The sequence below is a fragment of the Phalacrocorax aristotelis genome, chromosome 3 (assembly GCF_949628215.1).
Source record: "Phalacrocorax aristotelis chromosome 3, bGulAri2.1, whole genome shotgun sequence".
NCBI classification, from domain to species: domain Eukaryota; kingdom Metazoa; phylum Chordata; class Aves; order Suliformes; family Phalacrocoracidae; genus Phalacrocorax; species Phalacrocorax aristotelis.
Genome location: NC_134278.1, coordinates 20,300,221 through 20,317,591, shown reverse-complemented (window position 1 = coordinate 20,317,591; position 17,371 = coordinate 20,300,221). Strand labels below are relative to the sequence as shown.

Genomic DNA, 17,371 nt, shown 5'->3' with positions numbered 1-17,371 from the left:
TGGAGCAGGCAGTACCTCTGCGCAGCTGACATAATTCGGCATTGAAACGAACAACTTCATGCCAAAATACTTTGGTGCCCACTGCTGAGGAGCTGCATGTCCTATGTAACTGCAAGGTGTTTACTGAGAACTGGATCAGCGTGGGTAAGTCTGCTCTTCTCCGTCTCGCAGCAAAAGGCACCGAGGCACGCAGTTAACAGTTTGTCCTGTGTTACAAAACAAGTCAGTCGCAGTACAAGGAATAAAAGCTGATTAACAATTACAGTGACACTGTTGTTCAATGTGTCCTTAATGTCAGCACAAAGGGGGGAAAAAACCAAACTACCCAACAACATACCCAAGTCAAAGTAATTTTATTAATAACTCAGAAAATTGCTACATTTTACTGACAGAAAACCACAGCTTTATGTACCAGGGCAGAACTTGGGAAGCTGCATACTAAAATGCCGATTATGCAAATTTCTTATGAACATTTTTAGACAAGAATGAAGCAGGGTTTATTTTCTTTAATTAAAAATAGAATCCTACATAGTTCATTAGCATGGATTCAGAGCAGAATGAATACTAATGTAGCCCACCTCTCCCAATTCTACCTGCCAGAAATACCAAGGGGAAAAAAGGTTAGAAGATGGATTCCTGAGCAACTGTCAGTGCAACTAGGTAATGTCACTGCAAGGCTGCAGGCATCTTGGAAAGGTCACAGAGATCATGAAAACCTTTTTGACCAGAAAAAGGTAAACGATACTGCCACCTTCAAAAAGGCAAGAAAGGGGATCTGGGGAACTATGGGCTAGTCAGCCTCACTTCAGTCCCCAGGAAAATTACAGAATAAGAATTGTGTGCCACTCCAGGCACACAAAATACCAGGTGACAGGGAACAACCAGTCAACACCAATTTACTAAGGGCACGTTCTGCCTGCCCATCCTGACTGCCATCTAGGAGGCACGGACTGGCTCTGTGGCAGAAGGGAAACAGCAGATGTCATTCACCTTGACCACAGAAAGGCTTTCAACAGCGTGTCCCACAGTAGCCTGGGAGCCAGACGGAGGATATGAACTACAAGGTGGGTGAAAAACTTCTGGACCATCAAGCTCAAAACAGCCAGTGGTTCAAGTCTAACTGTCAAGTGGTTACACGTGACATTTCTCAGTAGTCAAAACTAGGGCAAAATGTGTTGAACATCTTCCTTAACAACTTGGGGTGCAGAACGCCCACCTAAGGACACTGCTTTGTGTAGCCTGGAGAAGGCTGAAAGGAGACCCAACTACAGTGTCCCACTACAGAAGGGACTGCGGATAATTCAGACAGACTCTTCTGAGGCACTCAGTGAAAGGGCAAGAGACAACAATCGCAAGCTGCAACCAGGGAGTTGGCCACAAAGAACAAATGCTTGCCCACAAGAGCAGCTAAGTGCTAGAATGGGCACCCAGACTGTGGAACCTCCACCACCAGAGGTTTCCAAACCTCAAGGTCTTGAGCAACTTAGTCTTGCTTTGAAGTTGGCCTGATACGTCACAGCAGGTTGGACTAGATGACCTCCAAATGACCTTTCAACCCAACTTCTTCTATAATTCTGTGATGCTAAGTGTATACGTAAGTAGAAGTCTAATCAGTGAAAAGCTAGTAGTCACATTTATTCTGACAGGGCTTCAGGCTGTTCCACCCATCGGGTCTCAGACACCATTACTGTGCTTCTTCATCCAAAAAGCTCATATACTGTTTCCGAGCAGGCAAATCATCAGCTGGCCTGTTGTATGCTGTCCAGACGGGTTCTCCAACAAACAGCCTCATTGCCTTCACATAATTCTGTCAAAGAACAAGAAGTCACAAGTAATTTAAGAGCTCCTTTCCATGGGATCCCAGTTCTGAAGTTAATGGTTTCATTTGTACTTCTGCAGCAATTTCTGAAACCATTTCAAGATGGACCAAAAGCTTCACGTGTTCCAGAAAATTGTCCCACTATGCTGCTGTTCCTGCTCCCAGCTACTGCAGTGGGAGAATTTGTACCTATGCAGTGATATATTGTATCACAACCAGCGCCTCAGGTCAGGGCAGAGACAGTGCTTCGCCCTGCGTCAAAGAAACCAAAAACTCCTGCCTTATGCAAATCATTTTGCACTGGATCCACAAACTGAGCAGTGCAGCACCTAAATCCTACTTGTTTAGTCAAACAACAGCAATCAGAATACCCAAGATGGCTACACAATGACTGAGGAATACTAGAGGCTTCAAAGTGACCGCCACAAAAGCTGAATGGAAAGTGCATAAACTAGCCAAAAAATAATGCTGTGGGAAGTCAAAAGTCTCCAGATTCCAAAAGGAAAAGGAACAGCCCCGCCACCAGCTAGCCAGAAGTATGCCAGGTGTGAGGTACAGTTGTGGCAGCAGAAAATGGGATTTTACATCCTGCAGAAGTGCTCTAACCACTGAGTTATGGGGAACTCTCCTCTCCTGACCACTACACTGCAGGTTTAGACTCTGCCTATCTTGTAAACATTGCTAAGTGCTTATCTTGCACAAAAGTGCTCAGCAACATCAAAAATAAAGTTAGGTACTAAAAGAACTTGGCTGCAAAATGCAAGGTTCTAGTAGTACTTGAAGAATTTACTTTGAAGATGGCGCTTCTGGACTACAGTTCCCGAAGTGGACAAACATTTAAGACTTCTTGCAAATTCAACCCATAACCCCTGACACTCCAAATAGTGGCTCTGGACTCTGAAATCCTTCTTTCACTGAAGCCTAATTTAGCACTCATGAAAAATACCACTGCTGGACACAGATATGCTCTGTCTATCCCCACTAAGATATGTAACAAGGCAACGCAGAAGAATCCATCTACATCTCAGCCAACAGCAGGGGCAATTGTGGGAGGGACAGCCACAGGGCTTGGCGCTCACACCACTGTCACGTAGGATATGCTACGGATATCACATGGCAATGACTTGCAGTTACAGCTGATGAGAGGAAGCTGGATTTGTGACCTGGAGATGAAAGGTTCAGACGCTATGAATTATTTAGTATTTTTCATGTACCTACTTCATATTTAATATGTTTTGCTAATGAACTGCAAGTCTCGGGGCACTAATGTGATATATACTCGCATCGATTTGTCATCAAAGTTTACAGTAATCTATAACAACATACGTTCTCATCCAGTGTAAATCGGTGATATATGCCGGCGGGGAGGGTTATCATGTCTCCTTTTTCCATGGAAATCCGGATCCATTTGTCATCCTTGTCTCGAACATCAAAATAGCCAGATCCATCTAAGATGTAGCGGATTTCATCATCTAGGTGTAAGTGTTCTTCATAAAATGTTTTTATCTAGGAAGAGCAAGTATTACTTAAAACTACCGAACACAGAAAAACTGCAAAGGAATCTGCTAGAAACATGTGGCAGATCAGGCAAAGGCTTTCAAAGTTAAATCACAGCGCAGTTACCCTAACATATGATACCAACATGGTTAAAATGGCCAATCCAGCCAGCCAGACCCTGTCTCAGAACAATTCTAAGTAGGCTGTTACATGTCTGTTGGAAGACAGGAGTTTCTCTGGCAAGGAACAGCAGCTATAGCTGTACATAACCAGTCTCTGAATAACAGTAATGCTGACACCCATTTGAGAGAGAGGTGGGTAAAGCTTCCCACCGCAAGATTTGGTCCTTGCAGTAGTTCAGCTTGATCATTTTGTGCCTTTTTTTTTTTTCCTGAGGCACAAAAATAAAACAGAGCTACAGATTATTCCCCCTCTTTTAAACTGGTGTAGGGCTGAATTAGCCCCACAGACTAATGTGAAAATCCAGTTATTGCCAAACGTGGCCCACCTATGGCAATCTGATGTAAACAGCACGTCACGCCTGCCCCCATGCAGCAAGCCCCAGCTCCAGGCTCTTTCCTCCCAGGCAGCAGCAGCAACATTCTTGTTTTTTCCGGAATGGTGAATTCTTTGTACATTTCACAGCACAGAACAAAACATGCTTTAAAGGTCCAGTTAACAGAGACCTGAGCAGGTTAGCACACAGAAAGCAGTGCAATGCCAGGTACTATCACCTGCTCCGGCCTGGATGCTGTTTAGCTACACTGGTGCAGGTGTCCCTCAGGCAGTACTGATCCAGCATGGCAAGGTGAGCAAAAGGCCAGGCCATATGCCCTGTCAGTAACAGCCTGTTTTTGTGTCAGGCAGAGCCCACCCAGGCAATCTGAGTTACTACCTAACTCAACTTCTCATCAATTTAAAACCAGTATAACACAATGGGCTTAAAACAAACTGGTAAATGGAAACTTAATGAAAACATGGAATTGCCACCAGGTTGCTGTCCTCAGATCAGGGCAGGATGCCAGCACCCAGAGGCGGGGAGGAGAAAGCTCCTTCTAGGAGGCTGATATGAGAGCCTGGCACCATTTGCATTCAGCCATTACAAAATAGCCAAGGCACCAGCTTCCTAAGGTAAAAAAAAAAAAAATTAAAATCCTGTACAGGGAATGCGCCCCTCCAATTCCACAAAGTTGGCATTCACTTTGAAAAGACATATTTGGCAAGCAGCCATTAGGATATTCCAGCCTTCAAAGCCCATGCCCAGCTGGCAACCACCTGCCTTCATCCCGGGGAGGCTCTCCCAGGACAGGTCAGCATCAGCCAGGCTCTTCTGGTAGGAATCTTAGTTTTGAAATGACACACGGATGGAAACTATCCTTAAAACTTTTGAAGGGAATCTACAGAAGCCAAAGGCCTCTTGCTCTTTCTAAAATAATATCAAAACTGTTTTTCTAATGTTAATGACTTTAGCAGATAATGTGTTTTACACATGGAAATCTCATCTTTGTGCCCCTGCTCAGGGCACACAGGTGTCTGAGAAGCTGGCCGCACACTCTAGCGGTAGAGTTGAGCGTGCAGATCCTTGTTCAAAGCAAAGACATGCTTACCTTTTCCTCATAATTTGGAAGCTTGTCTTTATGTATGGTTATTATATCCATCCAAGAATAATTTTCCGCCCTCCGAATCTCTTTCAGACACGGATCAGTCTCATAGTTATCAGCATCCAACTGAAAGTTAGCCAGGGAAATAAATAAATAAATAAAGAAATGCATGCGATCAGACACAGTTGCTTCGGACGCCATTCCGCCGACCTCCCGGGGCGAGCAGCGCCCAGGCCCGCCCCGCTCCACAGGGCTCCCCCGGCCCGCGGGTAGTCCGCCCAGGCCCGGCCCGCCGCCGCCAGCCCCGCCGAGGCCCCGCACGGCCCCGCCGCCAGCGCCAGCTCCCCCCGGCCGCCCCGGGCACTCACCCTGCGGTAGACGACGCCGAGGCGGCGCAGCTGCTGCAGGCTGACGGGGCGGTTGGGCCGCAGGCGGTGGGGCGCCCGCTGGTCCCCCGCGGACTCGTCCATGTACCAGGCCTCCACCATCCCGCCGCCGCTCGCCGCTGGGCCGGGCTGGGCGCTCCCCGCGGCTGGGCCGGGCCCCGCAGAGCCAGCCTATGGGGAGAGCCCCGAGCGGGCGCCATTTGCCGCTCCGAACAGGCCGAGCGGGGCGCCGCGGGCAGCAGGCGCGGCTCCGGGCTCCCCCCGGCACACCTGCTCGGGCAGGGGCTCCTCACCCGCAGGAGCCCTCTCGGGTAGGCGCTGGCTACAGCACGCGTCACGCCTGGCTTCAACAGCGATCGCGTCCACATCTAGTCCACCCTGGCAGTAATGGTCTGAGTGCATTTACCAGTAAGCCTGAGCCTCAAAGACCTAAGTTGCAACCCTACAATGTGGAGAAATAAAAAAAAGTAGAGTGGTTAGACACACTGCCCAGAAACCTTGTCTTGTCTCCATCCATGGAGACACTCACACCCTGAGACACCTGGTCTGGGTGACCTGCTTGAGCTGGGGTGGACAAGACGTGCTGCGGCCATCACCTCCAGCCTCCACAGTTCTGCAATTCTGTATGGTTACGTGATTCTGTACAGTAAATAAACCAACAGCCACCTAATCGTGATTAAGGATGGAGTAACAACTGAAAAAGAAACAATCCCCCCTTAAATATTTTTCTTCCTAAAAAGAAGAGTTTCATACTTGCCAAAATGTCTTGTCTTAACCTCCATTTCTCAGATTCTTAGAAATGTTACTAGATCCCTTTAATGTACAGTATTCAATGTATAAGCACTACTGGTTATCAACTCTGGATAAATGTAATTGCAAGTCCCATAGCATGACAGATAAGCGGGTCTAATGCTGGTATTGTCCACATTTTTAGAAGCACATACAAACCCAGTCAGAAGTTCAATGCCTATCCATCAAATGTCACAGCTGCTAAATGACAATACCCTCCTGAAATTGCAGCTCCCTGAAAAGCATGACTTGAATGGTCAACATCTTCTGTGGGTCCTTGACCCGTTAGGTCCAGTTAAGAAGCATTATTAGCTTTCAAACCTTTAATCAGCCTTAATCTTGTAACTTTCCCCTCAGCCTTCTTCTGTCCTGAATTTCCAGGGTAAGAATGAATAATGGTATCAAATTAACATAAAACTCTTCCCTGTTAGATTTCCTATTATAATCTACCTATTAGATTCAGGTAGGTAAAGTTGCTTAAATTCAGTACTACACTGATGTTATGATTTGCCCACTGCTATCTACCCTTTTTTTTTTCCAAAGCTGCTGCTTAAAAAAAATACAGGTTTTCATACAGTAAATAGGATCTACATGTTTAACTGGAGATATATGATAGGCAGATGATCAGATGCCACCTCTTCAGTATGTTGTTTGTCACACTGTTCTGCCCCAACTAGAGATCCGATCAGGGATGATGGGGTGTTCTCTTTCAAGCCAAACTTCTAAAATAAACAAGCAGATGGATAATTATGTGCATATACACAAAAGAAGCTGAGGGGAAAAATCTAATCAGTGCCCTACCTTACCCCTAGATGAGCTTTACTGTGCAGTTTTGGATGAGAGAAAACAAATAAACGTCACTCATTTTTAACTACTAGCTAGCCAGTTTCCTCATTCTATCATAATTCATACAACTAAATATGTAAGAGCTCACACTTTGCCTCAATAAAGATATTATAATGCATGAGAACTATTAAGACATCAAGCTTCAGCAGCTCTACCATTCTGCACAGCAATCAACAAATACAAAAAAAATTCAGCGACTTCTAATTTATGCCCTACTATTCATTGCTATGAAGGTACCTTACAAAGAAGTTGACAAAGGTAACACACCAAACCTGTTTGCTCTTCCCATATAGATGCACAGAAAAGAAAACTCTTGATTACTGGTAATTACTCTCTAATTCAAGTGCACATTAGCCATTCCATTAATCTCATCATTGACTGGAGAGGTAAAAAAAAAAAGTCAAACCCTTGACATCCAGAAGATCTGGAGAAGCTGATCACCTTCCAGTTCCATTTCAGATAAAGTGGCCAACTATTACCTTTGGGACAACACTGAAGTCTAACTAACAACGCTAATGAGAACAAGTATGCATAAAAAATTACTTAATGGAAACAGGAAGCCAGAAACAAAGAGCATGGACATTAAGCAGCTGGAAAGAGAACAGTAAAAATTCATTGCTCAAGCTTTCTTGTGACCTGGCTTTTTAGTTTGTTCGTGCTACCTTGCAAAGGAAGTAGTAGTGTGAAGAAGTCTGCAGATGCTGTAACTGATGATGCTGTGAGGCACAGGTGTGTTTCAAGCTCACCTGTAGAGTGGTTACTGCTAGCACCAGAATGCCAATGAATGTTAATGGACACCTCTTTGTTCGGTCACTGACCTCTTACCAAACCAACAAACCCCAAAGCCCCCCAACCCCAAATATTTTTGGCAGTTAATATATATCTCTGTACAAAAAAATTAATTTATTTCACTAACAGGAAGATGCAGAATACTTAGGATAAAGATTTAATATTATTTCTTCAGAAGTCTGTCTCCACAGTGAATTCAGAAGTCTACAAGACAGCTAAAATCACTGACTGCGGCCCTTCAGTAAGATGGAGAAAAAGCAAACGCTCTGTATCATCAACTAAATATCGACTTATTTGTAAAACAAATGCTATAGAAGAAAACGTGGGGTTTTTTTTCTCCCCAGAAGTTGGTATATACACTTCAGGCCAGTAATAAGTACAATTCAAAGTTCCAACTCCGAAACAATTACAGCAGTTCAAGTTGTCACTGTTACATCAGTCCTTTTCCTTCCACTGCAACAGTCTCTAGTCCCAGTACATCAGGACTTTTTCTTACTAGCTCCTTCTCTTGCTAGTCTATCAGCTTCTTCATTTCCTTGGAAGCCAGCATGACCAGGAATATGCATCTGTTAGGACAAAAGTATAGGAGTGTTAGACATGCAGGAAATCAAGAAAAAGGTACATACATGAAATTGGGTCAGGCAACACCCTTTCATTCATAGTACAGTAGCACCTCCTTAGAGGCCCTCTCCTCACATTTAGTCCTTATGTGTTCTTCCCAGGAATGTTCATAGTCTCCCTTCCTCTACGAAAGTCTTGCCAAATTGTGAAAGCCATCTTTATGGTAAGTAGGGAACTGGATAAGGACCACCTAAGCTAACCTTTAAGAAATGCAGACAACAGCTCCAACTCAAAATTCCCACTTTGAGACAACAGAGAAAAAACATACCTGCAGTCAGTACTTAAAACAAGTTAATATTTTCCCAGAAAGCCAGAGACCTCTATGCCACTAACAACCTTGGTGGTTACAGCACTCACTTAAGGATACAGAAATAGGGTATGAAAAGAATCAGGTTTTGGTTGTCTTAGCTGTCCATCCTTCAGTTAGGAACTGAAAATACTTCCAAATCTAAGCCCATCCTTGTCAGAAGAAAGGGTGGAAAAGCATGGGGGAGAAAGGAGAGGAAGAAAATCATGCTTGCTATTTGAGGAGATCTGAGCAGGGCCAAGCATGAAGAGCGTGCGAGAAGGTATTTGGTTTACACAGCAAGGTTTTGGTGGCAGGTGGGGGGCTACAGAGGTGGCCTCTGTCAGAAGACACCAGGGGCTGCCCCCACATCTGGGGGGCAGTTCCAGCTGGCTCCAAAATGGACCCACTGCAGGACACAGCTGAGCCCATCAGCAAAGCTGGTGGCTCCTCTGGGATTACAAATTTAAGAAAGGGTTAAAATGGTGCACAGCAGCTGGAGAGAGGAGTGAGAATATGGAAGAGAAACAACTCTACAGATACCAGGGTCAGGGAAGGAGGAGACGAGGAGGTGCACACACCCTAAAATAAAACTATTCCCAAGTGTAAGAGATTCAGGTGTAAGAAGCATAAAGCATAAAGCAACAAGAGTTTTCTTTATTATGTAAAATACTCTAAGGACAGCTGAACTGTGGTCTTAGTTTTAAATTTTTACACTTTCTTCTCCTCAATAGACAATAGGAGGAGTTATATAAAATCTAATCAACCTTTAAATTGCGTTGCCAACTTGGGAACACAGAACAACATGAATGGAAGAGTATCTGCAATAGATTTGCCATAGAGAAGAGCACATTAAAGATCTATGTCTTTATATCCTGTTTCCTACAGAGTGAAGGCGGAAGCCCAATAAATATGCCATTAGCAGCCAGTGGTACAGAGATCTATTTCTAGAATCAGTAGTCTTATACCACAATTAGAGTAAAATTTAGAAGGAGGGGAGGGAAGATATCCCCTACATTGTTTACACTGACGTTAGAAGTTACAGAAAAATACATTTTACCAGGAATACCTGTACAGAAGTTGTTTTACTTCTTTACTGGAGAGTGACACAACTTAAAACTTTAAAATGGGAATTTTAGAGACCTTTTTGCGCCCAGCTTTCTCGGAAAAAAAAACCCCACAGCTAAGGTACAGAAAACTAGAGTTAGTTTATTTAGGGTTATACTCAATTTTCCCAGTTTAAAGACACTCATGTGATTGAGTTACATGAACGAACCAGCATCTTAAGAGTTCTGAAAAGCAAATCCAGAAAATAAGCTATGACTCAAAAAGACACAGTTATTTTTTAAGCTTAGATCTCCAGGAACAGAAATTTCATCTACTAACAGTACCAACAAACTAAAAATAATTATTGTAGGCATTTTCTGTAGAGTAATGAGAGAACGAAAACAAATATAAACATGCATTTTAATAAATTAAATACTGGTTCCAAGAGCCTAGGTTACATTGCTTATTTGCTTTAAATAAACCAAGCAGCTTCTCTGTATTTAGGGGTTTACTTATGGATGTACAATATTATGCTCTATACAATTCTTAGGTATAGTTGTATTTGTAAGTTTTTACAAGAAGCACGTTTAAGGTGACATTAAGAATAAGAAATGAGGTGCTTACCCATTGAATTTCTATGCCTTTTGATAGATTATCAAGTTTTTCAAAATCTTCTTTATTTATTACACTTCCTCCTGAACTTGTTCTCCAGCCATTTGTTTTCCAGTTGTCAACCCAGCTCGTAATACCTATGCAAAGGGAGCATTACCATAAAAATGCTATTAAAGAAGCCAGCAAGGATCACAATGGAGCAAACAGCCTTGTAACAAGACATTAACTCTGTACAAAGAAAGTCTCAGGCAAAGACAGTTAAGATAGATAATCTTGTTTGGTTCTCTACTACTGTCTTTCAGGATTGTGTTTTTCCATTATTACTTAAGTTTCCCAAACATTTTTTCCAAAACAGATATTTAGACCACAATTTTCTAAGTGCATTACACACAAAATTGCCACGTGAACGTCAATAAACTGAAGCTAAGGATTTGCTTGATGGTACAGTGAGCTAGAACAAATCTATGTTTTTATTTGTTTTGAGAAATTGAGAAGAAACACGTGCATAGAGGAAAAACAGATTGCCACCTGTCTTATGGTTTCAGCACACTAAACAGAATCCTTCAGAGAAGGACCATGTAAGCAGATTTCCACAGAACAAGATTTAACATTGTGGCTATCCCTTGCTGGCCAGAAAATTTACTACGTTACTCCTTAAATAAGGATCTTCCCTTTTTTTGTTTTTAAGTATCTTTGCTGGTCCTGACAATGTAAGACATCCTTACTGCTCTCATGACATACCGACCTGAACCAAACAGAGAATCACCAATCTCGAACACAAAACCTCCAAAAAACCAAACCACACCCATTTATACTTAATTGCAAACCTCCTTCTCTGATATTTTAGAAAAATAACTCCTGGACACATTTACAAAATAACTTTGATCAAACATGAGTGAACCCTGCATGTCAGTGATCCAAAACACAAAAGCAAACTGCAAGCAAAAACAAAGAGACCAAGACAATGCACTTAAAGATTCTTTTCCTCCCTCACACTTAAGTCTCACACCTAAGTTTAAGAGGAATTTTATCTGACACAGCAACTTTTCCTCCTTTATAACACCAATTTCACAGACAAGATGGTATACACTTTTCTCCCACACAGCAAAGAACTGCGATGATGTTTCTTTGCTCCTTAATGCTTCAAACAACTTGCTTCTGGCAACAAATTATGCACTTGGGTTCTATTGATCTGCATGCAACAGCCAGTCCTGAACAGAAGAGACACTTCCTTTTACTATTCCATTTTTCAGAATGCTTCTAGGAGAGACTAAAAAAACCAAATAAAAAACAACACTCAAACAAAAAAAAAAAACCCACACACATTCTACTCCTATAGGAAATGCTATATCTCATTTTTTTGGGGAAAATAAGCTGCTGAAATGAAAGATTTACCAGAATATCCTCAGGGAGAAGCAATGGAAAATCCTGTCCTCAAGGTACAAACTGAAATCAGGAGGACAGAGCACAAACCCTCGACACTTTTCACTTCTGGACAGAACCTCTTTCATGCACATGCAAACAGAACTGAAACAAGCAGCAAGTGACAGTTCCAGCAACTCCTTCCTTGACTAGCAGTCATTTAGTCCTACTCAGTAGCTTTCTCTCCTTCTTAGGGTATTGCCACTCAAGGTGACATCAGAGTTTTTCAAGGAAAGTTTTGCTTTACTTCTAAACATGAGTGACCTGAAAAAGGAAAAAGCCAGATGCTCTTCTTCCACACTCCTACACTTGCAAAAGTAAGAGGGGCTTCTGGAAAGCAGAATGACTTATTTGGAGGAAAAGATATGCAGATTTTTTTAACACACAAACCATTTATATGCTTTATTAATAACAGCCAACGAAACAGAATTACTTTCAGTGTTAGCACTCAGGTATAGGCAGTTATGCTAAGAACAAGATACTCACATTCCTCCCCAACAAGAAAAACCAAAGTGTTGAAGTGTAACATTTAATTTTCAATCAAAAGTTGCAGTAAGTTTTTGTTCAATGTTATTAACAAAAAAATACACACAAAGAAAACCTGAAAAGCCAACTCCAAGTGATCTGGAAACAGCAAACACTTACACGCCCTTCGTAACAATGTGAAATACAAAGGAAAATACTTATGCAGCTCCAAATTATCACAGGAGTAAAATCGGAAGATCTCGGGGAAAGAGGAAGAAGTTTTATTCAGAAATTTAGTCATACTGGCTGCTTCATATAGTATTTATAGGGAATAAAATTTAATTTGCCATCTCTCTGAATGAAGGTGAAACTTTAAATACACACTCTTGAGCGCATATCATCTCTAGCTAGTCTTCTAGGATCGCCTCAAAGCTTGAAAGTGTAGTCTACATGTAAAAAGTGAAGAAACTTGACTGTACTTCGTGTGTATTAAGACAGCCTCTCCAATCCAAGCAAAGCAAAAAAATTCTGTGTACTTTCCTGAGTACATCCTTAACAGAGTATACATGACCATTTTTTTCCAGACTGTGGGTCATACTGAATGCCTTAAGACAAAAATCCTGTAGTTACTTCTGTCAGCCTTTACTGTAACAGGCACTTTGTCTCTACTCATATTTCATGCAGTTAGCAGGTGATCCCCATAATATTCCAAGGCTTCTCCCCAAGCAGTCATGAGTACTGAAATAAGTTTTGCATTCTTTTCCTTATACCCATCTCCCCAGCACTCAGTATGTTCTGTGGGCCTTATGTAATGAAATAGCGCGCAGTGTGTCTTTAGGAATCATGAAAACTAAAATAATTAACGTACCATTAATAGTGAACTTGCTATCAGTGTAGATAATCAGTTTCTTGATGTTTTGACTCTTCGCTTGCTCTATTGCTTTGCAGGCTGCCTGAAGAACATGCCAATAGAATCACAGTTCAAAACGGGATTTTGAACACATGCAATTAAAACACCAGCAAAGTACCTGATGCTAACACAGACCTATAAAGAATATAACAGTAATCTCTCCATCAACAAGTATCAACATGCTTTAGAGCAGAGGTTCCCAAAATCACCCATGCTGATGACCACCTAATGAATCAGGCAAACAGGGAACCACTTATGTTTCACTGCCAAAAAAACCCAACCCAAACATTCTGATGTTCAACTTCGTACGGAAGGAGTAGCGCTCTGCCCAATTTTCTGTCAAAGCCTCTTATCAGCTGCACACCAAGTTTTAGGTATTTGCTCCACAACTTTGAGGACTAAGGATTCATACCAGTTCCAACAGTCTGGAACCCCGAAAAGGTGGTGGTGGGGGGAGTTGTTGGGGTTTTTGGTGCTACGAAATATAATAAGAGGGAGAAGTAGCTGGGTCTGGAGGTAGTGCTGAAAAGCTCTTTAGTGACAAGTTTGACCCCTGGCACATCATCACCACCTCTGCTTGTTCCTCACAAAAATGAATTTCCTGTACACAGATCAATTCCCCATTTCAGTTCACGTCCAAACACATGGTGCAGGACAGCAGCAGCACCAGAATTAGGCTGAGAAGGGAAGACTAAATCTGCTATTGCCAACAGAGGTTTACTTCAGAAGTAATAGAAGTTACTCCTGAGAGCCTAGAATTGTTTATTTATCTAAGGAATATGATACAATGCTCTGATCCTATCACAATAAGCAGCGAATTTTCCTCTTAACTGTGACTCAGCAGCCCTCAGCCTGATGTCTGAGATATACACATTAAAAACGCAAAGGATACAGATTTGAGAACGAGGCTTCCCTAATACAAGGCTGTTTTAAATGGCTGTGCTTGGCCCAGTGATATTTGGGAATTCTCAAGATGAACTACCTTGTTCAAAACCAACAAAGATCAATAAAACCTGAAGAGAATTATTTGTTTCAAGTCCTAAGTCACGGTATTTTCTGTACTTCCCTCACAGCTCCATAATTAGTTTCTGAAGGCCATGAGCATGCTATGTGGTCTAACATGCAGAAGCATTTTAGGACATTTACTACTTACATGTATTTCTGCTCTCTGATTAGTCTGCCGCCCCGGAAGTCTTTCACTGGTATTTCTGTGTCCAAGAAATGAATAGTAGAGTAGTTACCCCAAATATTCAGAATGGCGTATAATGTATTTATTTTTCTAATGTGTACTCAAGAGAGCTACTTTTCTTTTTATAAAGGAGGATAAATAGATATGCTAGCTTTAACTTTCACTTGCATAGTGCAACCTGCATATTTGGACCCGTCATCAATATGCAATTACATTTGATGTCTTCTGTGCACAACTATGCCTATTTTAAAACTTCCTGCATCACTTGCATTATAGCTTCAGCCCCTTAAAGTATTATTTCCTGTTGATTTTCCCCACATTCTCACCTCCCAAAGAAACTGATTTCTCTTTTCCCCTCAGCAAGTCACCAGTCTCATAGTACTGTCATGAGTCTCAAGAGCAGGGTTTCATACTCAAAAGGAAGCTGTTATTGTAAATCACACACAAAACAAACAGTAACATATTTTTTTTTAAAAAAGATAATCCATCTAGCTACTTACAAAGGGTGGCCTGGTCCCCAGTAGACACCTATTCCAGCACGTGCCCTATTACGGCCATTACCCGAGCAACAGCCATCTGTATAAACAACTGCAAAGTCACCTACAAAAGAATTACCAAAAGCAGAAGTTCAAGCACTCCTTCAATGACACAGACTCTTTAAGCAAAAAGAGATGTCTGCCAGCAGATTAATCCCCAGAACCTCCCTCCCCAGAGAGCCCTTCAAAAAGTTAACCACAGAAGTAATATAAGTTACTAATGCCGAACACCCAAAGTCCCACTGCAGCTTCACACCCTCACTGGCATCAAATCAGCCAGCCCCAGCAAGCACCCCTGCCCCAAGTTCCATATTCTCACTACAGTTCCCGTCTTCTTCAGTCAACTTTACATCTGTATATTTATATAGTCTGTAATCCAGACACACATTAAAAAAAAAAAATCACACCTGTAATGACTAGGTTAAGCTATATGTTGATACTAGTTAAAGCCAATTAAAATTACACTGAAAGACAACATGAACAAATATATCTCAGCTCACATTTCCATTTTAAAAAGAAGCAATGTTACGCTGGGCCTGATGCTACCACACACAAACCTCCCTAAAAGCTATCCAATAATTACACTTGTGTACTTATGAAAGAGTACAAAGAACTGAAAAGAATTACAGGAATAACGAAAGACCTCACCCATATATGAAAATTTATCTTCGCTGACTGTTGGCACCGAGAATACCTCATTGTGTTTCACACGCTTTGCAATGTGTTCTTCGTTTGTAGACTGTTCATGTGGCCTTTTGCATGTATTGCAACACAAGACGTTTATTTCTACTTCCCCTCTCTGGCTACTGCTACTTCCCTGTGTAACAGCTGGAGGATCGTGTGCCCCTTCCAAAAGAAAGGGCAGAGAGAAAAAAGAAGTTCATCTACGTACAAGATCAAACTTTATTTGAAAGAACTGCTTCTAAAGACAAGTTATCACCTATCAGCAATGCTACTCTGTTAACTGACATCACCCCAAGTTACTGTGCAAAAACCACTGTAGCGTATGCCAGTCATTCTTGATCCTAGATCAGACTGAAGCGACGACACACATGCAACGACCCTTAAAACCGCCACGGTACAAGCAAGGTTCTCCAAGCACCTACAAAAATACTCCCGTGGCTGCGTCGGGAGGGCAGGGCCACCGCCGCAGTCCGCCCGGTACCAGGCCTCCGCCGGCGGCTAAGCCGAAGCCGCTGCCCGCCTTTAGCCCAAGCCCCACTGTTACACCGGTGCGAGCAGGAGCCAGGTGCGCTGCGCCGGCGCGGACCCCTTCCCCGGCGGGCTGCCATGCCATGCCATGCCATGCCATACCATGCCATGCCATGCCATGCCATGCCCTGCCCTCCCCTCCCTCCCGGGCGGGGGGAGGAGGAGCTACCTGCCGGCTCGGGCTGCCGCCGCCCCGGGAAGCCGGCGCGCACGAAGGCCCAGGCGTCCTCCTCGGTGGCGAACTTCTTAAAGCTGGCGGAGGGGAACTTGTGCACTTGCTCCTGACACTCCGCCCTGCAACACAGGGGCGGGGGTGAGGCGGGCCCGGGGCCAGCCCGCCCTGCCCGTCCCGGCGGCGGCCCCCGCGCTGCCCGGCCCCGGCCCTCACCAGCTGCGGAAGACGCCCGTCCGCCGGCCCTTGCGCACCGCGTAAAACATGCTGTCGCCCTTGGAGACAAAACAGGAGTGACTGAGCACCGCCACGAGCCACCGCAACATGGCGCAGCCCCACCGCCATCCGCGCCCCCGCCCCGCCGCCACAGACCGGCCCCGGCCCCGGCCCCTGCGCCACACCCCGCCACCGCCACCGCCCCGCCGCCACCTCTTGCGCATGCGCAGCAGCCGGCGAGGGAACGGCGCCCGCGGAGGGCCGATCTACGGGCCGCGAGAGGGGCCAGACTGCCGGGAAAAGCGCAGGGCTTGGGGTTTGGTTTTGCTTTTCCACATAATAATTGTATCTACCTGGACTTTAGTAAAGCCTTTGACACTGTCTCCCACAGCATCCTCCTACAGAAGCTGGCGGCTCATGCTTAGACATGTGTACACTTTGCTGGGTAAAAAGCTGGCTGGATGGCCGAGCCCAGAGATTTACAGTGAGTGGAGCTAAATCCAGTTGGCAGCTGGTCACAGGTGCTGTTCCCCAGGGCTCATTTTTGGGGCCAGTTCTGCTTAATACCTTTATCAATGTTCTGGATGAGGGGATCGAGTGCACCCTCAGTAAGTTTGCAGGTGACACCAAGTTGGTTGGGAGTGTTGATCTGCTCGAGGGCAGGAAGGCTCTGCAGAGGGACCTGGACAGGCTGGATCTATGGGCTGAGGCCAGTTGTATGAGGTTCAACAAGGCCAAGTGCCAGGTCCTGCACTTCAGTCACAACAACCCCATGCAACGCTACAGGCCTGGGGAAGAGTGGCTGGAGAGCTGCCTGGCTGAAAAGAATTGGGTGTGTTGGCTGACTACCCGCTGAACATGAGCCAGCAGTGTGCCCAGGCGGCCAGGAAGGCCAATGGCATCCTGGCTTGTATCAGGAATAGTCTGGCCAGCAGGAGTAGGGAAGTGATCGTACT

General features: G+C 44.0%; 2 protein-coding genes across 3 annotated transcripts; both read right to left on the bottom strand.

Annotated features, from left to right (window-relative positions):
- Positions 1-338: 338 nt before the first annotated feature.
- On the bottom strand, positions 339-7,094 carry ADI1 (acireductone dioxygenase 1). Its single transcript, XM_075086896.1, has 4 exons — positions 5,286-7,094; positions 4,924-5,043; positions 3,146-3,325; positions 339-1,807 (listed from the first exon to the last, which is right to left on the bottom strand). The coding sequence occupies exons 1-4, from the start codon at positions 5,403-5,405 to the stop codon at positions 1,685-1,687; spliced, it is 543 nt and encodes a 180-aa protein (XP_074942997.1). The 5' UTR covers positions 5,406-7,094; the 3' UTR covers positions 339-1,684.
- A 726-nt stretch (positions 7,095-7,820) lies between these two features.
- Positions 7,821-16,633, bottom strand: RNASEH1 (ribonuclease H1). Of its 2 annotated transcripts, none has more exons than XM_075086894.1 (8): positions 16,416-16,633; positions 16,197-16,321; positions 15,464-15,661; positions 14,780-14,879; positions 14,244-14,298; positions 13,049-13,133; positions 10,306-10,430; positions 7,821-8,293 (listed from the first exon to the last, which is right to left on the bottom strand). In XM_075086894.1, exons 1-8 carry the CDS (start codon positions 16,523-16,525, stop codon positions 8,207-8,209), a joined length of 885 nt encoding a protein of 294 aa, XP_074942995.1. In that variant the 5' UTR covers positions 16,526-16,633; the 3' UTR covers positions 7,821-8,206. The 2 variants fall into 2 exon arrangements, with proteins under 2 accessions (XP_074942995.1, XP_074942996.1); XM_075086895.1 differs by having other exon boundaries at positions 15,464-15,643; positions 16,416-16,593.
- Positions 16,634-17,371: the final 738 nt, after the last annotated feature.